Below are 25,870 nucleotides of genomic sequence, written 5' to 3'. Positions count from 1 at the left end.
TCAGAGTATCAGAACCTCTTACAACAGGCCTAGGAAGTCAAAAGGAGACTTCACTTAAAGTTTCTGAGCTGTGGGAGGGGATTGCCCACCAGAAACCAAAAAGTTCTGCAGGATGGAGACGATGCAGTTAAGCCTCAACCCACCACATAATTGAAACCGAGTCCTCTTGTTCTCCGTGGAGGATAATACCAGGTTTACTTTTCCCCTACCGCGTCTCCTGAATTAGAATCCCTCATTATTTGCATTTGATGCATCTTCTTCTTTGTATTTGTAATGGAGAATTCTAATTTTAAAATAATTAATTTTAAAAGCTAACGTTCTAAACTTTTGATGTTGTAGTTTCAAGTTTAAAAATAAAATGTGCAAGTGTTAAGACCTTGAGAGGATACGGAACTTTGGGGGAGAAAACCTGCCAGTATCTGTAGAATACAGAGCCTGTTGCTGTGTTTTCAAATGTAGATTTCCCCAAAAACCATTTAAACCCTCGAAGGGCAAGGACTGAGTCTCATGTGTCTAGGGGTACAGGCCCAGAGTTTAGCATCAGCCTGGCTCTGGGCAGCCACTTAGGAAATATCTGTGGCAGAAGAGGAGGGAGGGCTGGGGGTTAAACCAAGGGAAGCGAACCTTCTGGGCCAAAACATGGTGGCACAAGAGCTCAGGAAATGCAAAGCAACTCGATGGTGGTGGGAGTATGGAGATAAAGATGGGAAATCGGCCTGCAGACTTCCCTCAGATTCTTCAGCCCCAGAACAGCCCTGTGGATTTTGCACAGGGGAATGATGTGATGACATGCACAGGGGAATGATGTGATTTTCTAAAGATAACTGAGGTGGTTACGTACAGAATGCATAAAAGAGATAACACAGCGAGGAGGCTATGAGCTATCCCAGCGAGTGAAGAGGCATACAGCAAGGCCCTCAGCATTGACAGGGTCAAGCAGAGAGCAGCTACCCAAGGTGTGGGGAAGAGAAACCTGACAGGAGTGGAGGTGTTGGAGCCTGAGAGGCTGGGAGAGGAGGGGGAAAGCTTGGGAAAGGGTGAGGAGAGAGCGGAAGATGCAGTTGAGTGTTTAGCCTTTTGAACGTAGAGGTGATCTCACTAGTCGTCATGTGGTGGGCTGCCTGGATGGTGCCCAGGGTCAGGGCACTGGCCCGACCTGGGAGGGATTGGCTTGTGGGTGCTTATCTCTCGACAGACCTACTTGTACTGTCACCATCTGGTATTTGCTTGTTCCTTGAACCGTAGAAGCTCTTTCTTTCCTCTGTGACTGCTGTGTCTCTTGAGCCTGCTCATTCACAGCTTCTCCTCACACCTGTTGGCCTCACCAGTGAGCCTCCGTGGGCCTCACAGTGCGTATCGGATAGAAACTCCTCCTGGGCCAAAAACCAAAGATGCTCTTCTCGCATTGGACAATCTCCTGACAGACTTTTGGGAAAACTCCCTCACAACCTATCAACATCATCAGGTTTTTTTCTTGTGCTTTTTCTGCTCCTTCTTGTGAGTTGAACCAATGACTGTCCCCATTGCAGACTGTCCCCACCTGAGAACTCAGGCTTCCTGTTTGCCTTTGTTTCCCCCACACTGAACCCACTTGGGGTTATAACCCGTGATTTCCAGCCAAGAGCTGACAGTCATCCCTGCCAGAAGGCGCTCCTTTCCAGGTTAGATGTTATGCTTGCTTCTTGTGATCCCCAGGCACAGGTCTCTGCTATTTTAATGTCAGTCAGGTACCAACCTGAGATTTTTTAAAGAAGATCTCATGGTGCTCTGTGAAGTTGCTGCAACTCTGCTCATCATCACCATTCGTTTTTTTATTTTTTAAAGATTTTATCTATTTATGTGACAGAGAGAGAGACAGCCAGCAAGAGAAGGAACACAAGCAGGGGGAGTGGGAGAGGAAGAAGCAGGCTCCCAGCGGAGGAGCCTGATGCGGGGCTCGATCCCAGGGAGCCGAAGGCCGCTGCTTAACGACTGAGCCACCCAGGCGCCCCATCACCATTCATTTTTGTGTTCTTCTTTTCTCAGCTGTTTCATTATTGATAAGTGTTAAACTGCAGTGTGTCTTGCTCCCCTTCTTAATGAAAGCCACTCTACGCCTGGGATCACAGCTCAGACTTTCTTTGAAATTCCCGAAGAGCTTAACATACAGCTTTGAACACAGTGGGCATTTAATAAATCCTTGATGATGATGTTCAAGTTAGCATGTTGGTCTTTACCTCTCCGACGGGGTCAGAGGACCATCTGTGCTCTCGCAGATATGTCAAATGCAAACCCAGAAAGCAGCCTTGGCCGGGCAGTTGCTCCTGGCTCCTGGCCTTGTGATTTGAGGCATGTAATCGTAATCCTGAGTTGTCAGCAGGGAGCGATCAGCTTCCAGGTTTCAAGTCCATGAAACAGGTGGCATGGATTAGGTAAAAGAACATCTGAGAGCAAGGAGGCTGGTCTGAGTGTTGGATCTTCAGTGACTGATGCTGTGGCTGTCTCTAGCCGCTTATTCCTGGTGGGTCTCAGTTTCCTCATCTGTGAAACGAGGGAAAAAGACATGATGTTTGCTGAGGCCCTCCTAGCTGTCAACTCTCTGAATCTGTTATTAAGTCATCTCAAGTAGATGACAGTCGCTGAGGTTCTTGTATACAGTATCGACATGTCCCTTTGCAAGGTGGTGGCTTTTATATACTGGAGTATGGTGGAATTGATTTTAGGTGGCCTTTCTGTTGATGAAAAATAAAAACTTTTCATTTGTGATTTTTAACAGGACTATAAACCCATATCAAAGTGCAAAAAATCCAAGAACACATAAGACTGAGAATTAAGTATTCAGAGTGCTTGGATATTTAAAAATGCACAGGGGACCATAATGGTTACTAAATCGTGACATTTTCAGGAGAGACATAGAAGATCGGTGGCAAGAATGAGCTAATTAAATTGACCTTTACATTTCCTCCACCCTTCTGGAGGTCCACTAATCCCGGACCTCCCACTGCAGAAATAAACATCTTCAGTGTAGACTTTCAGAGGAGTGGGGAGGAAGGATGGCACCGTTAATCCCTTTCTTAAGGGAAATGACAATAAATTTCCAATTAGAAGCGTAAGAAGGCCACTGAAGAGTGAGCTTCATCTCTCATTATCTCCCTTTATTTCCTGCCGAGGGCAGACGTGACACCAGAGCTTCAAACACGGCTGTTCAGTTTGGGGACAGCCATGTATTTGGCTATGCAGAATGGAAATGGTAAAAATAAGTTCACTTACCACGAGGCAAGAGAGGCAAGCAAAAAATGACTAAATTGTCACATTGTTACCTGTCCCCCACCTAACAGCTCTGCCCTAGACCTTCAGCTTTGGTCAGAGAGTTCGTTTTTTCCCCAACTCCCCAGCAAGCCTGGGGGCATCCTAAGAAGCAACATTTGCTGGCCATAACGTGTGCACTGCACTGGACCGAGCAGAGCGTGCCTACAATGTCCCTTCACTCGCCCGGAGACACCCAGGGTCTACAGCTAGCACAGTTGGTCGCCTTAGGGACGTGCAAGAAGAAAGTTTGGTCCTGTCACGGGTGCCTGTGTACTGTAGGAGTGTGTTTATACGAAATGTCCAGAAGGCAGATCTGTAAGGCAGCGGATAATGGTTTTCTGCTTGGAGGGTGGGCGTCGGAATGGGGGTGACTGCTAATGGGTACAGGTTTCTTTTTGAGGTGATGAAAATGTTCTAAAACTCATTGTGGTGATGGTTAACTTTCTATAGATACTAAAAACCATTGGACTGCACACTTTAAAGAGGTGAATTGTATGGTATGTGAGTTATAGCTCAGTAAAACTTATTAAGGAAGAAGAATACGGTTTAAGCTTAGTTTTTATTCAATACGTGATTTTAATTTTCCTCCACCACTGATTTTGGCTGCCTTTTTTTTTTTTTTAAAGATTTTTAAAATTTATTTATTCGACAGAGATAGAGACAGCCAGCGAGAGAGGGAACACAAGCAGGGGGAGTGGGAGAGGAAGAAACAGGCTCATAGCGGAGGAGCCTGATGTGGGCTCGATCCCATAACGCCAGGATCACGCCCTGAGCCAAAGGCAGACACTTAACTGCTGTGCCACCCAGGGCCCCTTGGCTGCTTTTTTCTTGATAGGGTGTTATGATAACAGTATTCCCATTTAGAACAAGTGAATTTGAGGAATTACATAGTTTATAATATGAAACAAATGAATGGCCAATGAATACAGCGTGTAGTTAGTTTACATTTGTGATTAGATTTCCCCCCTAAACTAAGAGCAAATCATTGTCCATTTCCTACGTCTCTACAAACTAACAGCAGTAACTGTTACTGAATATAATTAGTAGAGCAAGAAGGGAACCTAGAGATGTTAAGTCCAGCTTTCTTTGCAGATAATCAGGTAACAGAGTGAGGGCTGGAGGAGGGGAGTTGGGAGGCCTCCATGCCCTTGCCTTCTGAGTCGCTCTGTTTCTGCCCTTCATGCTGAGACCCGGATCCTGTGAGAAAATTCCGTGGGCAGTGGCGGTAACAAGACACTGTATCAATGTCTATTGATCCACAGTTTAAATGTTGAGTTGAGTCTTTTAGAGCTCTGCATTGAATGGGATTGTGGATGTCACCATAACTCAGCGCGTTACACAGATGACTTCCCAGACCGTCGTTCCAAGGTTGCTTTTCCAAACCTCCACCCCTCTCCTCAAGCCCTCATCTTTAGCCAGCAACCGCTCACCCTCCCTTAGCCTTGCTTCTCCCTAGAGGTCACAGAGGCCTGCACATGGAGCTCCCCTGACTTTCCCTCCCCTGTGCCTTCAAATTCATGGGCATCTTCAGTCAGTCAACTTTCCTCCCCTCCTCCTCCTCCTCAGAAAGGAGTCACCTACCTCTCCCGACCGCCTTCCCCTGTTCTTTCTATTTCTTTAGAGACTTGTACCACCCCCTTTCCCCTTTGTTAGAGGTAAGCCGGAGGCCAAGGACAGAAGGAAGACCTTGTGGGTTGGCAATTTTTGACTTGAAAGTTCTTTATAAAATGTTTTAAATTCTTTTTTTTTTTAAAGATTTTATTATTTTATTTGACAGAGACAGCCAACAAGAGAGGGAACACAAGCAGGGGGAGTGGGAGAGGAAGAAGCAGGCTTCCAGCGGAGCAGGGAGCCCAACGTGGGGCTCGATCCCAGCACCCTGGGATCACGCCCCAACCCGAAGGCAGACACTTAACGACTGAGCCACCCAGGCACCCCAAAATTCTTTTGTAAAAATCTAAGTGGTTGTTAAGGAGGGCTGTAGGAAATAACCTGCAAAGGTAAATGGACTGTGTGTGGCTCTCGATTTTCAGTGGGTACAAACCAGAGGCTTGGCTGGGGTGGGGACCAGAGGAATCAAGAGCAGATTGGGAGAAGCTTGTTCAGTAAGTCCATCTTCATTTTTAACTTCTCAGCCTGCAGAATCATCTGTCAGTATTGACCTGCACTTCTAAATATCCTCCAAGCTGAAATTCGCTCCTTGTAATAACAGCTACTGTTTATTGAGTACTACTCTATTCCCAGGACTGTTTTAAAACTTTATATTCCTCTGATTTAACTCCCAAACTTTTGACTAGTATTATTATTATCCTCATCATTGTTTCTGTGGATAGGGAAACTGAGGCAAAAAGAGCTTAAATTAACATGCCCAAATTCACAGTCTTGATTTTTGAAGTTCCTTTGTCCGATGTCATGTTATAACGTCCCCCTGCTTCACCATCATCCCTGTTTGGAACTTGAAAGGTCATCAGGCATCTGCTTATGTCAATGCGAACCTGAGAAAATATGATTAAACTAAAAGTATGGACAAACTAAACAAAGAGAGATGGTTTTGATGTTCAGAACATTCTGATGAGTGTGTACTTAGTGGGATTGTGAGTGTGTTCTCTTCTGATGGCTTCTAGACTTGGGAAGATGTATGAGGACATTTCAGAAGTCCAGTGGGACATTCCACACATTGAATGCCCTAGATTGCCTTTACATTGTGTTGTGACTTTGACCCCAAATATCCAGAGAGTACTTTGTTTTGCATGTTCACACTTTTGAACTGAGAGGTTCGGAATCCCGGATTTTGAATTTTTAAAATGGCACCTTATTTCAAAATATATGGCTTTGTCCATGACAAAGAATCTGTTTCCTTCCTTCCTTCCTTCCTTCCTTCCTTCCTTCCTTCCTTCCTTCCTTCCTTCCTTTTTATTTTTTTAGGAATCTGTTTTCTAATGAGGGAATGTGAGTAGAGCTCCACACTCAAGGTAGATGTCATTGGGTAATTTTACCTGGCAGCTTTCTCAATACACACAGACAGGTAGGTAATGGTGAACATTCCTGAGAGTAAATATTTTACTTTGGAAATGGGAATTACCTTGAAGATGACTAAACCAGCCCTATAAGCCGTGCTTTTTAGGCCTTCGGTTAGATCAGATTTTCATCTTAGACTTGGTCTTTTAAATCAGATGGTTAAGAGGAGACAGATTTTTTTTTTAAAATGGTGTCTTCAGCTGGACCTTCTTTCTTCCTTGTAAATCTTGTCCAAACTTGCAGATTTTTGTCTTAACTTCTTTTTCTGTTTCTTTCTTTCCTTTCTTCCTTTCTTGCCAGTTTAGCATTGTGGAGAGTAACCCAGCAGTTCACATTCCCACAGTAAAGGATTACTTCTTTCAGCCTTGGCATTCTTTGCCATTGAAACCCTTACAGTTTTAAGCAGGGAAAAACCGGGGATAGGACAGTCTTTAAAGACAGAAGCCAGTCACCAAAGAGAATGAAAACCTCCAGCAATTCTCAGAACATGTGAACTAATTAAAACTGACACAACTTACTGTGCCACATAGTTAGAAATGTGAAGAATTCAGGATACCTGGGTGGCTCAGTCAGTTAACGTCTGCCTTTGGCTTAGGTCATGATCCCAGGGTTCTGGGATGAGTCCCTCACTGGGCTCCTTGCTCAGCAGGGAGCCTTCTCCCTCTGCCTGCCGCTCCCTTGCTTGTGATCTTTCTCTCTCTGACAAGTTAATAAATAAAATCTTTAAAAAAAAAAAAAGGGAAAATGTGAAGAATTCTTAGGAGTGACACCGTCATCCTCGTGCACAGGACTGTCAGAAGTACGAAGCGCTACGCAGCTTTCAGCCCCGTCTGTGCCACACAAATTGTCTGACTCTAAGCCTGGGGCTCACCCACACACACTTTCCCTGTCCTGAAGCCTTGTTGCACAAACATGCATCAGTCTCAGCTCTGGCCTTGAGAGAAGACAGCTCCTATACTCCTACCCGCCTCAAGTCAAGTAATGAACAGCCCTAGAATGAGTCAGGATGGATTTGTACACATGTTAATGAAAGTGTAAATTAAGGACTCTGGGCTTCATTAGCATTGAGGCTGTTACCGATGATTAATTTTTACTTGGTGAGACTGAAAACATAAAGACAGTTTTGGTTTTGTGCCAGTTTGCTCATGCTCTAAATTGTGATTAGAAAGTGTTTGTCACTACAGAAGACTGTATCAATAGTCCTATTGCTAATGCCCACCGGACTCTTGAGCCTGGGAGGGAGGCAGCAATGCCGGGAGGGGTGGAGGCTGACTGTTCTGGGTGAGGCCCCTGCAAGGCCCTCCATGTACATCGTCCCATTCAGATGTTCAAGCACTAAGGCAAGCAAGTCATTTCCATTCTCTGGGATTCTGTTTTCTTACCTGTAAATTGAATGGTTTGGAATAATCTCCAAGGTTGCTTTCAACTGTCATGCTCTTTGATTATGAGGATTATTTACACATAGAGGGACCCTCTGGGGGCTCCCAAAAGTCCCTCCCAAGCTCTTCTTCTCTGCCTTCCTCCTCTTGACCTCCCAAACTCACCGACTGTCCTGTATGATATTGTGGTTCATTTTTCCTTTGTGACAGAACAAAGCACACTGAGAGAATTTCAGTATTCAGTTTTGCTACAAAGCAGACTGAATGGAGGCCACTCAGTGATTCCTTTCAATACATGGCCTCAACTTCCTTCTCTCAGCTTGTTTTCTTGCTCTTGCCAAAATTGTCCTGAGAATATCTGGAATCTATGAAGTGTTCTTTTCATGCTGTCCTAAGAACTATTGCCATCTTCTTTTTAATCGTGGCCCAGATATATTAAACCATCATTATGCTCCTGCTGAGGTAGTGGTCATACCTTTCTGACTGAACTGTTGTTGGGCAGCTTACCGACCCACCTCTGAGGTGAATCTACAGGTCCTGCAGCTGTGCGTCGTGCCTTCGAGTAAACACGTTCTTAGAGTTATAAAAGGTCTGTGGTAGAGCTCTCATTCAGCTCACCCTCTCCCCTGCTTTATTCTCCCTCACTTTATAGACACAGAAACTGAGGCTCAAAGAGGCTAAATGACATATCCAAGGGCTGGAGAATGGCAGAACATGGGCCCTGCTGTTACACAGTACTGCCCACACACACACACACACACACACACACACACACACACACACACACACTTCTCCCTTATTTCAAAGACCACAGAAAGTCTATGATAATGATGTTAAGTAATGGGAGAAGTTTAGTCTTTGAAAATTGCCCTTTTTGGTTTCCTCAGAGGAAGCTTTAGGCAGGAGCCTGCATATTACTTGACTCCATTGTGCTCCACAGTTTGGTTATCTTCAAGTGGGGAAATGCACCTGGCCTTCCCCATCTCAGAGGACTGTTGTGAAAATAAAGGCAAAATAATGAGTTGGATTTTTCCAGGCCTTAGAGTCATTCCAAGGATTGTTCATGTTGTGTAAAATAGTGTTTACTCTTCTGATTTTCTGCTTATCTAAGGCTTTCAATAAATTTGATTCATATTTTTTTATGTTTGTAGTGATAAAGATACTTTCTTGATTTTCACAAAGTGTCTGTTCCCAACTTCACTGATTATTTAAAAACGAAGAGCCTTAAAAAAATCCTTCTACACATTGGAGGTAGACATTGTGCATTGGGTCTACTCATGTGATTATTGAAAAACTGAGTTGAGGCAGAACCAAGATTAGAATTTATAAAGGGTTATAACCAGGATTAAGACTTGGACAATATGCTAATGCAGAGTCTGGAATAAATGATTATCAATATATTTGGGGTTTTTTTTAAGATTTTATTTATTTATTTGACAGAGATAGAGACAGCCAGTGAGAGAGGGAACACAAGCAGGGGGAGTGGGAGAGGAAGAAGCAGGCTCCCAGCAGAGGAGCCTGATGTGGGGCTCGATCCCAGGACTCCAGGATCACGCCCTGAGCCGAAGGCAGATGCTTAACGACTGAGCCACCCAGGTGCCCCAATCAATATATTTGAAACTGAAGGGGAAGACAAAGAATTTGAAAGGAGGTAACATCTGAGCTGAAGAGCCACTGCTTATGTGATGAGTCATTTCTAGCCCTTGGGAAACCCATACACTCCCTTGTACATATTATTATTATACACTTCTCTAATGAATTAATACAGTCAACGCAACAAAGTGTCCTTCACTATAAAGTTTCCCATTTTGGGGCGCTTGGGTGGCTCAGTCGGAAGAGCATCCTATGCTTGGCTTCTGCTCAGGTCATGATTCCACGGTCACGGGATCAGGCCCCACATTGGGCTCCGCAGTGAGCACGGAGTCTGCTTGTCCTTTTCCCTCTGCTCCTCCTTGCACTCCCTCTCTCTCTTTCTCTCTCTCACATAAATAAATTAATGAATGAATAAATAAATAAATGTTTAAAATCTTTAAAAAAAAATAAAATAAAGTTTCCCATTTTAACCAAACCAGAACTGGACAGCATATAATGGGAAAGGTGTTCATGCAGGTAAGTGTGTAATTATGACACGCTTAATGTGCTGGATTTGACACACTGTGCACAGAGAAAGCACATCACAGCTACAATTCAGCAGACCCTTGATTGTCACCTGGGCGACACACCTGCCATGGCCCTCCCCAACCCACACCTGCGGGGTCCGAATCTTCATTTCCACATGATCCCCCAGGTGCTTGGTGGCTCATTAAAGTTTGAGAAGCACTTGCTGTGCAGCTTTCAATTTTATTCTCCCCCGTTGGTCTGTGATAGGATGTTAGACTTTAATATCTGATATCAATAAATAGTTGCCATCATTGTGTCCTTTATTACCTACGCCACCCCCTTCCAAAAAGAATTTATTTGGAATAATTTTTTGCACGCTAATGCATGGGAGAAAAGTGTAAGACCACTAGCCTGTGGCAACGATTGCTTTTATTTTTTGCTAGTGTTTAAAACCCCAAGAGGGGGAATTCACTTTGATTTTCTTCCTTTCTCTTCTTAGTAGGAAGTAGTTGCAAAGGAGATTTTTTTTTTTTGAGGAAAAAAATAAAAAAACCAATGTCATGGAGAATTAGACTCTCATGAATATGGCCATTTTTGTCCTGAAAATTGTTTTCATCCTTCTCAGTCTATCTAATGGATTTCAGTTGTCTCAAGAATAATTTAACACTGCCAAATCCTGCTATTTAAAGTCATTGGAAGTTATATCGATTTTTTTTTCTTCTCTCCAGTTTCTTAATAACCTAAGGAAAGCAAATTCCGTTCCTTGGCAGCGTGGGCTCTGCACTTGACAGGTGTGCCTGGCCGCACGCTGATCCAAACGCGCTATTGCAGAATGTGGCGGCGCGCGACAGCCGGGCCGGGGTGCATCCTGGGAGATGAGAATGCGCTCACGGGCCGCCCCCTCAGCCCCGGAAGGACCTTCCTGAGTTACTACCCCTGCAACATAGTTGTACTTCATAGCACTCAATCCTGTCGGATTTCATCTAGAAAGGAAGGAAAGGATAAAGAGGCTCAAATATACCAGACAGAAAGGAACTCTTTCATTGAAAATCCATGATGCAGGGTAATCACCTGCCTCTCTAAAGACATCTGTGTCCCCTTTAGTGGACATTCAGTGGGGCTTTCGAATGCCCACTTTTAGCGAGGAAGTTGGAGAGGGACGTTGTCTTTGCCTTTGAATCCTGCCTACGCAACCCAGTGGGGCCAGGCAGGGCAGGAGGGTAAATACTGAGGAGCACAGGTGACAGGGGTGAGGTCCAGACTTTCGAGATGCTAGGGGCTATCCTAGTAGTCTGAGTGACTAGAGTAAGAAGGTTGGAGGAAGAGGGAGAGGTTTCTTGGAGGCTAAGAAAATGAGAGATTCAAACAGGAGAGTCACAAGTGAGAAAAGGGTAGACGGTCGGGTGGACTTACCTAGCTAGAGTGTCAGTAGCGGCAGCCAAATCAGCCCTCTCTTGTCCCCGTCTCCTCATCTATAAAACTAGGATGATATTAATAGTAACCACTTCGTGGGGATGGTATCAGAATTAGGAGAAATATTTTCTGCCTGCTGTTTGGCAGAGTACCTGTCCTATAAGGAAACCACTCGGGAAATGTAAAAAAAAAAATTTTCATGACTCGAACCTAATTCGATTCAGAAGAAAATCTGAGCTCTTGTCCAACTCAGAAAAGAACAAGGTGAACAAAAAAACTTTGGTTGTAATTCTAGGCATTAGCCTATTTTAAGGACGTGAGAAGCATAGTATACATCCAGGCTATTTTCATTTCATTTGAAAGACTAGCAGTTTGAGTTATGATGAATATATAATGTTGTCATCCTACTTAGACCAATTTCTTCCTAACATAATTGTGTTTGAAAACTCATAATGACAACACACTATCTGGAAATCAGATGGCCATACCTCTAATCAGTCTCTTCCCTCCTCCCCCTGTCTTATTCCGACCGGAAGAATTCCTTGACCAGGAGTGCACCCCTTCCCAACGACTCCCAGGCACGCAGTGGAGCTCGATTCCACACTTCCTACGACAAAAGATACATCATCAAGACCATCACGAGTGAAGATGTAGCCGAAATGCACAACATCCTGAAGAAATACCACCAGGTAATTTTTCTCTATTTGAAACTCTCGAGAAAGTTAACATTCACGATGAGTTATGACCAAGGCCAAAGATACGTTAGGAAATGATGAGAACACATTTGACATAAAAATCTCCTCTAGTTGGGTTTACTAACATTCCGTGGCCAGATTACTGATTGTTAACATGCAGGGATTCTTGTACTGTGATCAGTAGTTATTTATATACGCTTTTCATGTAAATACTCTTCTGCATAATAGCTTTGATGATTACCATTCTGAATTTCAAATCACTCAATTGAAGATCTGGCAACGTTTCAGAAGTGTTTCGACCATGCCAGCAGTTAGGTGTTGACTTCTTGGGTATTTATCCACTTGCACCTCCAAATCCTATCCTGCTGTTCTCTGTCTCTTCCTGTCCCTGCCCCAGAGAGGTCCACCCCACTCTGAGAAAGTTACTCAATTTTGGAAAGTTGGTGTTTGTCTAGTTCCTGCTTCCTTTTTGCCCCTCAGTGTTCTCCCTTCATAATCCCTTGGGAAGAAAGTGAAACTACCGTTGGAAGCAGTGAGCTCTCTCTCTGCCTCCCTCCCTGTCTCTTCCCTTCCCCCCCCCATCTCAATAAAGTCCAACCCAAGTGTGCCTGGTAGAGCGCGTGCACCCAGGTCCCAGCTGGAGCCGTTAGAGGACTTACCTACTGTGACATAAAAGCATGAAGTCCAGTGTCAGACAGTCCTGGGTTCACATGCCAGCCCGGTCACCTAGTAACCATGGGACTTCTGGATTTCGAAGCCTCAGTTTCTTCATTTAGACAATGGAGATAATACGGGAGAGGGCATGTCAGGTACTCAACACAGCGTCTGCCACGGCCTGGCAGCTCAGTATATGGCGCCGGCACTGTCACTGTCAAGTCACACAGGCATCCTGAGAATTGTGGTCTTTGGCATAAATGTGACCGCTGCTTGCAACATCACAGCAATCATCTTCAGAACTGGTGTCTGACCCCACGCGCGCGCGCGCACACACACACACACACACACACACATATGCACGCTTGCATTTAGTCTCCTGCTTCACTTTTTGACCTAAATAGCTCCAAATCCTCCTCCCAGGTAAAGACTGGCTGTCACAGAGGATATTCAAAATAAAGTGCTGAGGGCCCTGCTTGTGTTAAGCAGAGGATTCTGACACATTGTTCAGTCTCGGCCTCTCAAGGTGACTACTTGGCAGGCAGTGCTCGTTTGGATTTGTGAGCTCCGGGATGTCTGTTTTAAAGTCAGCTTCCCTACTTGATGGTCACGCGTGATGCTCTGACATCATGGATTATTTCTTGGCAGCGGCTTATTCTTCCCATCTCTGCGAATGAGATCGATCGCATTTTGCTTGCAGTGAAATCTATTAGAAATCTTTGAGCTATAGTCTGTTTCTGGAAACTGGGAACTGCTCCTAATTTGTTCTCTAAAAGCGTTAGTCAGCCTCTAAACTCATTGAATGTCTAAAAAGTCTTTTATAACATCTCTTCCTTTTGAAATTTGTTCTATAGCTCTTAACGTTGTTGCCTAATACAAAGGACATTTTAAGATGCCAGGATAGTATCAGGTGAGGATGAAACGCCAAGGCCCGGTGTTTCTGAATGAATTGAATGACAAGATGGGACTTTTAGCTATTCACCTTTTAAATTGTCTACTCTTTCATTTCTCCCCCTCTGGAACTTAATGTCATACTTAGACGTTCTTTTTATTCTTTCTTTAAATTATCTCAGAACATTCAAAGCAAAGTGATACCTCAGTGACTGATGAAAACGTATTATTCTGATACGTGGCTATGATACCGCTCTAATAAAATGTGGCATGTAATTCAAACATGAACTTCCTGATGACAACTTCGAGTTCAGAATTTTTTGGCTTTCCAGAAATCACTGTTTGAAACGTTTTCTCTGGAGTAGTCACTGTAAGCTTGCATGCAGATTTGACATGTCATCAGTATGACATAAAATACATTGGGGATCAAAATAAATCTATTGACGTGCTCCCAGGGCTTTCACAGTGCTAAAGATTGCCTTTCGTTCCACTGCTAGAAAATAGTTATTTTCTTGGTATGTTCTTTACCCAGAAAACTCTGTTATCCAACATCTAGCTTTTTCTTTCTTCTTAAAAATAGTATTTTAAATCTAATCTAAAGTGTCTTGGGGCACCTGAGTGGCTCAGTCAGTTAACCATCTGCTTTCAGCTCTGGTCGTGATCCCAGGGTCCTGGGATTGAGCCCCACGTCTGGCTCCGTGCTCAGCAGGGAGTCTGCTTCTCCTTCTGCCCCTCACCCTTGCTCATTCTTTCTGTCTCTCTCTCTCAAATAAATAAAATCTTCAAAATAAATAAAAAATTGAGTGTCTTAATGATTGAGAATCACCACTATTAATACAATTTATTTCAAGGATATTAAGTTGAAAGTCAGGAGACCTAGATCCTAGCTTGTTAAGAAATGGCTACCTAGGTGATCTCTGAAGCTCAGTTTCCCGATCTATGTTTCATTCATTCATTCATTCATACATTCATTCGTTCACAGATTTATTCTTGACCTAATTCCAGAAAGAATACAAGGTGGCCTTCAAGGAAGTTTGAAACACAGGACAGAATAAATGGGAAGAGGGGGAAGGTAGAAGAAGGAAGGAGAGGGTTAAGACACAAAACGGAGCCTGGGATGAGCTGGAAACATCATGCCAGGATGCCAGCATGCTTGCTAGCGTGAGGGCCGGAAATTTGAGTTTCCGAGCAGCCAAGGTGGAAGGAGAAACCTGACTGAGTCCATTACACAGCTGCTGTGCCTGAAGATACCGTGAGTCAGTTGATCAGGAGGACTGGAACTGTTCTTGGTACGAGGATCAGACAGGGTTGTCTTAGTCTAAAGAGCGTGCCGCAGAGAGGACATGTGACACAATCAGCATCATCCTCGCAAACACCCGTGCAACACAGAATTTCACAGAACTTAGTGCAGGCTGCTGAAACCACACCGACACACAATTACACTTAGTCACCACGCTTGTGCCAGGGAGGGTGCAGTTTGCACGGGCTCCCCGACCCTCTGCCAGCCTGGCTTCCTTCAGGCAGGGTTTGAATGTTCTTCTGGCCACTTCTCTCACAGGCCACCTTCACACAGGGGTGCCGGTGATGTGACACAGTGGCGAGCTCAGCCTCGTCCATCCCCAGGTGTTGCTGTTGCACGCGATCGGACACAGGCCTCGTCATCTGTGCTTCAGGAGAGGTCTCCAGGCTTTGTGGTTCCCTGTTCTAGTCAGTGATGCTCAAGGCATTTGAGGTGTGTGTCAGGCCTTCCTTCCTAGTTGACGTAGGCCTGGGCAAATTCGAGGATTTATGTTGAGTCTTACTGATTTCTGTCTCCTGCTTCGGCAGCAACCGCCAGTTCTTCTATTTCCTCTTGCCCTTTGCTGCTTTTACCTTCTGACGTGCTGTGCTTCTGAGCTGCAGTGTCTAGCAAGCACTGAGGCTCGTTCCAACTGCCTGTCAGTGGGCGGGACCGGCTCGCAGAGAGGGCGTCTCCCATGGAGCAAATGGCTGGACTTGCCGACAGCTGTGGTTATTCCGCAGCCCTTTGACTTCTCTTTTCCCTTCTCTTTGCTTTCGTTGTTTTCTGTTTTGATGGAGTATATCCAGAGCTGCAGCTGTAGTCTGGAAGGTTAAAATCACCACGAGGCCAGGCTCTGGAGAAGTGGAACATTGCTAGATGGTTAAATAAATCCTTCCTGGCACTAAGCTTCTGACGAGCCAACCTTACCAGGGACGTGGTGTGGTAGGTGGTCCAGACCTCAGACTCTGAAGCTGTCTGCTGCAGTTTCGCCCCTGACCAGCTGCGTGACCTTGGGCAAGTTACCTAACCTCTCTATGCCTGCCTCTCTGTCTGTAAAATTTGGATAATAGTACCTCCTTCGTTGGGTATTGTGCTAAGTAGGTGAATTGTTATTTACAACCTGCTCAGTGTGGTATTTGGTAAGTGCTCTGTCAATAACTAAGTAAGATAAAGACCATTCTTCTACTTGGTTTCCTACCTCCCAGGGTTGAAATCATTAACTCTGTCAGTCCACTAGGGGGCCCGGTTTCTGGTACCGTGTGGCACTGTTGCAGAATTATGAAGATTCAAACCATGAGGAGTTAGAATTTTCCCCAAGCCCCTGCATCTTGCCTTGGTCTTTACTTGCAGCCCAAATCCTGCTGTAATTTCCACTCAGCATCGTTTCTCAGACTGTTGGAAAATTTCTGTTAAGCAAAGCAAACACTTACAAGTCTCTTTTACTTTATTTGGTTTTCTCTTTGTTATATTTGGGAAAATAACCTGAAGTTTTGGTGTCAATACCATTTTCTTCAAATTTCTCTTAGGCTAGAACAACCTTGGGTCTTGTAAATGACGATTATCAACTGATTGGTTCACCGGTGTCAGAAGAGCATTCGAAAAGAAAACAGTAGTCAAGAGCCTGCTTGAATGTCTTACTTCTCTTAAAATGACTGATTTTTTTCCCCTCACTGGCCTGAAATCATTGGGAGTTCTGACATCATGTAGCTTCAGCTTTAACTGAAATTCAGGTCCGTTTCAGTAAAATTTTAGAAGTTTTAGGAGAGGGAACAGGTTACTGTATACATCATTAAGAAAGGCCTAAGAATATACCATAAAGAATATATTTTAAGTTTTTGAAATACAGGGTTTAAATTTACTTGTTTCTTATTTCAAAATGGCTGAAACGATAAACTGGTAAGGTTGATAAAGTAACCCCCAAATCCTTTTTTATCCTCTGCACTGGGAAACAACTAGTAACTTGATCAGAATCTGGATGTCATGCCTAAAAATCCGAATTCCTTGTTAAATAAGCTTGCTAGTACCTCACATCTCAGTAGAGGATGTGAGTGAATGTTTGACTTTTTTGGACCCTCCTTGGAGTACATCTTTTTATCCTCTCATGAGGGACAGTGGTGTTGGTGTTACCATTCGAAGAATGAGCCACGGATAGAAGAAAGCTCAAGAAACAGGCACTGTGAAAGCCAACAGCTGGAACCGTTGGGTGTTGCGAGGAAGGAGAAAAAGTTACATAACACATCAGCGCTTCTCGCACTTTGATTATAGACACAAGCCCTGAGCACCGTGCAGAAACGCAGATTCTCAATCAGTGGGTCTGGGGTGGCCCGAGATGCCACGTCTCTAACCTGCTCCCAGGTGACGCTGGTGAAGCTTCTTAGGTGGCAGGGCACCATCTACCTTCTAGAGCTGGAGAAACACTCTTGAGTCTGCTCTTGGGTTTTTGGTTCCCTATCTGGAGGAGAGGTCAGTGAAAATTTGAAAAGTAGGTTAAAGTTTCAAGTCCAAGGGGTACCCTGGAACTCTGTTACTAGAGCTGAGCTCCCAGCAGGGCCTCTGCCCTCAGAAGCTGCAAACACATTTCTTGGCGTCTCTTCGTGGAAACATCAGGAAGGCCTTTGGCATCTCTCAAGCCCCCAGGGAGTGCCCCGCCAAGCTCCACTTTGCAGGCGGGGAGTGGCTGCTTGCTAATGGGATGATTGGAGCCCTCAGTTCCCAGCGCCCTACCCGTTCGTTCTCAGGCTTCTGGAGGAGCTGCCCAGCCCATTGACCAACACCAACTGCCCACAGCAGATTTCCTCCAGTTTCTGGAAATTCTGTCATCCTTTTCTCTTTATACACCGCCTATCTCCTCTTGTCTCTTCTATAGCTAGAACATTCTCATTCTGATCTCCACGGCTCATCAACTCCTCTTTCCTGCTTTTCCATCTCGACATCCCTGCTCGTGAGATTCCGGGGAAATGCCTCAGCTTTGCCGGTCCCAGTTCTCTTCTCAGCTGTCCTATTCTGTTGTCTCACCTGTCCAATGGGTTTTTATTTCAATAACTACATTTTTCCTTATAGAAGTTCCATTTTTAAAAATCTGCCAGTTCATTCCTGATAATTTCTTGTTATATGTTCATCTCTGAGACTGCATCCTATATTTTTTAAAAGTTTTACATGTGACTGTTCAAGTTCTATTTCTGATGGTCCTAACCTCTGCAGTTTCTGGGAACCTGAATATGTTGTCTCTTGGGCCTGCTGCCTCTCAGTCAGAGTGACCTTCCCAAGCAGAATAAGCCCCCATAGTCTGGGGTCAAGACGTAGACTAGGGATCAAACCTCTTTATGTAGAGTAGGGGGAAGAAGCAGGATTGGGCAGAAGGGGAAGTCAGACCGCCATGCAGGCCAACCAAACCAAAGCCAACTGGCGGGGCGCTCTTGAGCTCCCCCACCCCCACCCCAAAGCTCCCATGTTGGGCCAGAGTCACAGGGAGGCTGACCCGGAAGGACTGCCAACAAGGCTGTGAACTGCACTCCACAGCTGGGCGGGAAGGCCTATCCCAAAGGCAGCCACACTTGCCTTGTTATGTTTGATGGTCTTGGTGAGCGCATTGCTTCATCTCCAGAGGGCCTCCGAGCTGACTTGNCTTATGTTTGATGGTCTTGGTGAGCACATTGCTTCATCTCCAGAGGGCCTCCGAGCTGACTTGAGGAAAGGTGTCCAGAGAGTTTTGTCTGTGCTGAAGAAAATGAACAGGGAGCACAGCATGTTTCTGTCGGAATCTAGCACCTCCCTGCTCCCTGCCTCTCCTGCTACCCAGCCCAGCTTCTCTGGCCCCAGCTACTCCTCCTGTCCTGGCTCCCTGGCACACCTGCTTAAACTTCTGGCCTCCCAACCCCAGTCATGGGCCACTGGGGATGCAGCTTCTGACTGGAGGTCAAGGGGCTGGTTCTGGAACCTGCCTTTTTTGACCAGCTAAAGCCTCCCATCGGGTGTGGTTCTAGTGGACGCCACGGACCTCTCAGATCTCCTTAGGGCGATGTTGGAGCAATTCTGCGTTTTCGTTGTAGTCAATGAATAAATGCCATCTGCATTNATTGTAATCAATGAATAAATGCCATCTGCACTTTATCACGATACAGTAGTTTTTACGAAGTCATTTCATCTTTAATAACCATGGTGTTTCTGGGTCTTAATTACATTGTAACAAACAAGAGGAGTCTCAGTGTTTGCCCTCAGGTATTTCTATGTATTCTGCATTATCTCAGTGCTAAGAGTGTTTATAAACACTACAGAGGAGTGTTTGTTCCTTTTAAATCTGATTTTATCAATTTTAAGAAAGGCAGGAGTTTTGTGTTTGTATTAGCTTAAATGTAGTCATCCTTACATTCTTTTTTCAACTCAAACCTGTATGAAACTAAAATAAATTCTGTTAACTAATATTTAAAGTCCATTTTCCCAAAACATTAATTCAAGTTAAGTTTGGATTTATTTATTGCTTTGGTCATTCTAAAACAAAGCAGTCCTTAATTTCAGTCTGTCTGTCTTTCTTCTTTCTTTCCTTTTCTTTTCGTTCATGTTGTCGCAGTGATCTATAAACATAGCCAGAGGCACAATAAGGATTACAGATAATTTAACCTTTCAAAAACATTAAATGAAGCAAGACTTTACATTGAAGTATTAATTTGATGCTATGTTAAATTGTCACTTCAAGCCTCTAAAAAAATGAGTGAAACATGGTAATAACAGCCATTTCCAAAAGCCAGAGCCCAGGTTCACACTCTCACGCGGACATATAAATATTTATCCGTTGCAGCACATCACCGAGAATCCTCTCTGCTGAACCCTTCAGTCAGCTGCGAATCTTTTAATGGCATTTCATTTTGCATGAGGAGAGCAACAAAGCGGGGAGTCATAATACTTGTCATTCTTGCTGAGCACCTAACAGCAGAGGAAACAGACCTTATGACTGTTTCCTTGTGTATGTTTTAAAAATTCGGATTTCACCACGTTAATTTTTCATGGGATGACAGTTCTAACAAACCCTTGGCTATGTAGGAAAAAGTTCTAAGGAAGGCTTTGGAAGAGATAAAATTTGGTTTTATTGATTGCACCATAGAATCGTTTACAAGTACCTTTTTAAAGAGAAGACAGAAGAAAGTAAGAACTGTTAGGGTTGGAAACACAGGTTTCAGACAGAAATACCACCAGCAAATATAAGTTTCTGAGAGTGCTCTTGGAAAAAACAGAAGCCACTCCGTGATAAGTAACAGGTGACTTGAGGTATCCAGCCAGGAAAGTACAAAAGTGAAAAATACTTAATAAATTTAAACAATATTTTAAAATGCATTTAAATGTAGGTAATGCAGTGAGTTTAACACTGAGAATGTGGACGCTGACCCCAAGAATAACTGTGATTGTTTTAGCTTCATATAGCAAGTGTAATAAGGACCGATGGTAATCAAGTTCACACTTTGAAAATTGGGGGGTAAATATTCAGTACCGATTCAGATGAAAGCTCAGTGTCATCATGGAATTGCAAGCATTTGAAAGCCACCAGTCCAGGCGCCAGACCTGGACTCTGTTTCTATGTTGGATGTGAGAGAGGAGCTTGGCTGCAGGTGACCTAGAGAGCCAGCATTCTGCCACAGGTAGCAATGTGTCAGGAAAATGCTATACTCGAGAAGCCACTGAAAGGCACACTCTCCAGGCCTGTATAATGCAGCCCATGCTCTCGTAAAAGAATCGTCTCTCTTGCCTGATATGTGCTCTTAATTTCCGAGCCACACGTGGGTGATCAGCGTTGCCAAGTGTCTGGTCCATTGTGGCATTCTCTCCCTTGGGACCTCAGTGGCAGAGGACAGAAGTTGCAAACTCATCTGACTTCTAGAAAGGAGTCTGCCTGGCTACTGTAGGCACGGCACCTGCCAAGTCTGTAGACTGAGATATTAATACAGCAGTGGGGGGGGGGCGGGGACGGGACGCCCATGCGTCTATGTCCTTTGCCAGTAGGGAAGGCCTGCCTTATAGCCACATCAAGACACAAGTTGAAAGTGAAAGAAATATTTACACCTTTCTTAAGGAGTCATCCTCAGGATTAAGTTGTTAACTTCTTCATTCTCATAGTCCGGAAATTATGCATGTAGAAGGGAGGACGCAAAGACTCCTTAGATTATCTTGTGATTGAATCAACAATGTTAAAAAAGAAATTAGGAGATGCTGAGGATGTTTTTCAATATTGAAAAAAAGAAGAGGATGCTCCTGACAAGTAATTGGTTATTGGAGAAAGCCGTGATGTTTTAGTGCCCACCATACTCCCCTTTCTTCTATTTTTGAAGCATTTATGTACAAGTTGTCTTGTAAATTTGTCAGTGATGTTTAAATTCTTCAAGGGAAATGCTCAGAGTTCTGATCCTAAAAGCAACATAAGAGAGAAATACAGTTTTTTTAGTGTTTCTTTTATATTTACAAGAATATTACTTCATTTATAAGCAGATACAGACATACTACATACATTCGCAAAACTTCATTTTGGGAAAGTCTTTGCTCTGTGGATGTTCATTGAAATTGAGACTTCCCATCGTGCATTTAAAATAAAATCCATTTCTCAGCATTTGAGGGACACATCAGGCACTCTAGGAAGTCTCCGTCCCTCCCTCCCCGCTTCCTTTTCCACCCCTCACCCCAGGGACTTGGTTTCATCTTGTTCCAGCTCGAGTCATGGGCAGTCAGTCCCACTGAGTCCTGTTTCTCCAGTCTTCACATTCTTCACAAAAGCCCTGTGCCCTCATTACTGTCATTACCCCTCTTCTCCAAATGCGGAGACACAGAGAGGTTGAATAACCGGCCAAGGGATACACAGCTAGTGAATGTGGAGCTGGGCCGAGAGGGCTCCTAGCCGCGTGATGCGGCTGAGTTGTGCGAAGGGCCCAGCTCATGCTCTGGCCGTGACTTTACAGTCTCCCTGGATGTGGGATTACCCCGGGAGTTCGTGTGTGTGGCTTGCAGATGCAACCACTGGCGTAGGAGTTCGTGTGCAGCATTTCCGCGGTCAGCTGGTGAAGAATCCAGGAGGATGACCATTCAGGCCTCCATGCCAGCTCCCCCATGCAGTGACACGCCGTGCTGGAACAGCGGTCCTCCAGCCCCGGCATTGCCAGAGCCCGTGCAATGTCCCTCTACTGTAATGAAACCACGTAATCTTTTCCTGGAGCCCCTGCCCAGAAATTCCATCCACGGATGGGATTTTCTCTTCTGCGAAGTTTTGACCCATAAATGCTTTCTAAACCTTTGACACCAACTGTTGCTCATCAGTCCTGGAATCTAATAGGATAGGCTTGACTGTGGGGTGTGGTCTTGTACATGTTTAGAAACTCAGGAGCTTCAGTCTATTAAATCTGTATTTTTCAAGGTGTTCGTCTAAGAGCCTCATGCCTGAGCCAGGCCTTTGAGAAGCAGCACATGTAGAAACTTGGAGATGCAGATTGAACTGATCTTTTTTTTATATGCAGTAATTTATTTAGTCTTAAAGATAGAGGAGTTGTAGAATGTCATCTGCGTGGGTGTTTTTCTGTGGGGAAAAGAAAAAGCTTGTCGACGATTTCCTGTACCGCACGCACAAAGTTTCTTTATCGTATTCATTACCTGAATAATAGTGTCTGCTCTGTTCGCGGCGCTCTGTGGCTTGATCCGGAGATTTTGATCAAAATGACTTATTCTGCTGCCAGGACTGGTAAAAGATAGGCCGAGATGAGAATAATCTGAGCACAAAGAGGGGTTGAGCAGCCAAACTGAAACTGGTGTGTCCCCCCCACCCCCAGGGCGGGGGACAGACATTACCCTATGAACCTCCGAAATACCTACACAGAGCCCGCCTCGGAGTGGACCCCAGTCCGCGTTCGTGAGTGAGGTCAGAGGACCAAGCAGATGGGTGTAACACTGAAGTTCCTTACAGAGTTTTGAATGAGAATAATTGTTACTATCATCACTGGCCCCTGCAGAGGGAGGGAGAGTGTAGTACCGTGCACAGGCATGGCGTGAAGTACTTGGACGTACTAATCCTCACAAGAACTTTCCTTGATGGTAGGAATTAGGGTGAATCATTTAGTTTCCAGAAAATGAAACTAAAATGAAGCATGATCTAGTAACTTGCCCAAGATCCCACAGCTGGTAAACGGAGGCACCAGGATGCATATGCGTTCTTTCCAGCTCACAAACCCACAGTCTTTCTGCCGTGCTCACGCAATGTAGACCCCTGCAGTCCCCAGGTTTTTAAGGCTCACCCAACCATCTTTCTTCAGAGATGAGGGACAACAACCCTTTTTATGTCTTTAGATCAGATGTGAGAAGTTTTGTTTTCAGCCAATGCCTCTTTACAGCCTGTTTGGTATTAGCAAACCTCACGTTAATTTACTGTGTTTTGGAAAGGAGAGAAATAGAAAATGTTCCACTGATCTGACTTCAAATGAAGAACAAATTGAGGTGAAACTCTACTCAGGAAATGCATCAAATTAAAATGTGTAGCTCAGTTATGGTCAGAATGATGGAAAAGAACAAGAGCATCTTAAAACCTGCCAACGCTCTGGGTGACAAATACCAAACTCACGAACGGATGCTGTGCGTCTTTAGAGACAAAAACGAAAGGCGTTTTTTGACTTTTAAGATGGTTAAATATTATCAGAGTTGATTACTGACAGTGTTTACCACCAAAAAGTTTGAAAGTGCATTTTATTTTTATTTTTAATAAATGCTCGTTGTAAAATGGAAAAATTCAAGCAGTATAATTTACAAAAAGCGGGGGAGAAAGCAAAGTTACCCCAAATTCCACCATTTCCACTTGGCAACCATTCTTACAGGCGTCTCCTTGTAAATATGCACAATGTGCATGATTTTAACAATTTTTACAATTTTGGAAGCATGCTGCTCATGCTATTCATTATCCTAGAGATTTCACACACCTGTCAAGGACAAAAACAAGCTCTTTTGAAATATTTTCTCCCCTTTCATTTTAAAGAAGGGAAAACCCAACTTTCCTTTGGAGAGTGCAGTGGGACCCATTTTATACAGATCAGCTTTCAAAGGAGATGTGTCTCCCTCTTGTGGCCTTTTAGAGGATGGTCCTCAGTACTTTGAGACTCGTGTTGTGTTTTTGCAACTGTCATGAGAAATGGTGTCAAAGCTGGGACTTGTCCAATGGCTTTGTTGAAATCTGACATGGGGCCAGAGTACCTCTGTCCATCCGTAGGGCAGGAGCAAGCAGCAGGGGTAGCGTGGCACCTTCCCTTCACGCTGCTGCTCTGGTGGGCAGCTTAGCTCGACACATGAGTGTGGTGGGTGAGAAACGAAAACTAGGACTAGAGCATGACTGTCCCAGCTCCTAACAGCTCTCTCCACAGTTTCCTCTTTAATCACAGCTTCAATGCTATACTTTCCTAACACTGTTAAAAGAGCTGATCTTAGTGGCCAAGTGACTCTCCCTCACCCTCACTGAGTCATCACCCAGGCTTCTGGGGAGGGAGGGGGAGGCCCTCGGTAGGGTGTCATTTCACTTTAGAAGAATTAGTAAATGGACCAATCACTTGCCCTCTCGTCTAACACTCTTATATACAAGTTTTGACTTTACAAATTAGTTTGGGATGTTAGGAAAAAATATCTCTTTGGAGATAAAGTTGAATTGTCTTATATCTGTATACATGGTGAACACAGATCCTGTGTCAGGCAGTATAAACATGGTCATTTCCCGTAAATAGGACCTTAGTGGTCGGAGGGTTTCACTTTGTCTAAACGCCATAGGCAGGAGTTATATTTTACATCCGAATGAGCACCTTTTGATTACATAACGTGTTCCTTTTTCTCTCTCCTGTGCAGTATATAGTAGAATGTCATGGGATCACCCTTCTTCCCCAGTTCTTGGGCATGTACCGGCTTAATGTCGATGGAGTTGAAATATACGTGATTGTTACAAGAAATGTCTTCAGCCACCGTTTATCTGTATATAGGAAATACGACTTAAAGGTGAGATTTTTTTTGTTAATTTTTATTAAGTAATTAAGCAAATGTTGTAACATCATTCTAACCACTTAGGAGGTGCTCAGAGCTTAAAGCCACCAGGCAACTAAACTAGCAATGCTCGCCTTCGGTTGAAGCAAGGATCGCTTGCTGGCTTTACCAGAAGACTTTGCACATGTTAAGAGGTACTGCATCTGATTTTCAACAAGTTATCTATTGAACGGCTGCTAGGTACCAGGCACTGTTTTGGTGCCGGGAATAGTGCGATGAACAAAACAGAGCAAACTTGCACTCAAGGAGCTGACGTTGTGGTGGGGACAGACAGACAGTAAGTAAAAGTAGCAAGTGAATCCTATAGCATAGTAAGAAGTGGTAAGGGCTATGGATAGAGGTTAGGATGGGGAAGAATGGGGGAGGAACCCAGCTTAAATAGGGTGTCGGGGAAGGTTTCATTGGGAAGGTGACCTTGCAGCAGACCCAAAGGAAGAGGGCATGAGCTGAGGGAAGGGCATTTCTGACAGAGGACACAGGCCCTGAGACCAGCTATTTCAAAGGTCTTGAGTGAGAGGCATACCACAGGAATTCTGAGGGGAGTGAGGGGAGCTGACTCTGGATCACTGACTTTAGGGGAGAAGATCCAAGTTGGGAGCTGGCAATCTGTGACCTGCCTGCATGGCAAATCCAGCTTGGCCATTTTTGTAAATAAAGTTTTATTGGAACACTGCCATGGTCAGTGTTTCTGTCTCACATATGGTTGCTTTTATACTATAATGGCAGAGTTGAGTAGTACCACAGACATTGTTTTGAACCACAAAACCTAAAACATTTACCATCTGACCCATTCAGAAAAAGTTTGCCACCCTTTGCTCTTTGCCAGTAGATCTCAAATTTTTTGGTCTCAGACTCCTTCAGTCTTAAAAGAGGACCCCTGGTACAGCCTCTGTGGAAAACAGAATGGAAGTTCCTCAAAAAATTAAAAATAGAATTGCCATATGATCTAGTAATTCCACTACTGGATATTTACCTAAAGAATACAAAGACACTGGGGTGCCTGGGTGGCACAGCGGTTAAGCGTCTGCCTTCAGCTCAGGGCATGATCCCGGCGTTATGAGATCGAGCCCCACGTCAGGCTCCTCTGCTATGAGCCTGCTTCTTCCTCTCCC

The 25,870-nt window shown here is 44.4% G+C and overlaps 1 protein-coding gene across 1 annotated transcript in view; it reads left to right on the top strand.

Moving 5' to 3' along the window:
• The window catches only part of PIP4K2A (phosphatidylinositol-5-phosphate 4-kinase type 2 alpha), a 183,485-nt gene that overhangs the window by 112,671 nt on the left and 44,944 nt on the right, over positions 1-25,870 (top strand). Inside the window, exons 4-5 of the mRNA XM_002913152.4 lie at positions 11,735-11,887; positions 24,567-24,713. Of these exons, the coding sequence (XP_002913198.1) occupies positions 11,735-11,887; positions 24,567-24,713 (300 nt within the window). The remainder of the gene's footprint in view (positions 1-11,734; positions 11,888-24,566; positions 24,714-25,870) is intronic.

This window comes from Ailuropoda melanoleuca, chromosome 15 (genome assembly GCF_002007445.2).
Source record: "Ailuropoda melanoleuca isolate Jingjing chromosome 15, ASM200744v2, whole genome shotgun sequence".
Classification (NCBI taxonomy): Eukaryota; Metazoa; Chordata; class Mammalia; order Carnivora; family Ursidae; genus Ailuropoda; species Ailuropoda melanoleuca.
This window is presented reverse-complemented; position numbering and strand designations above follow the sequence as displayed.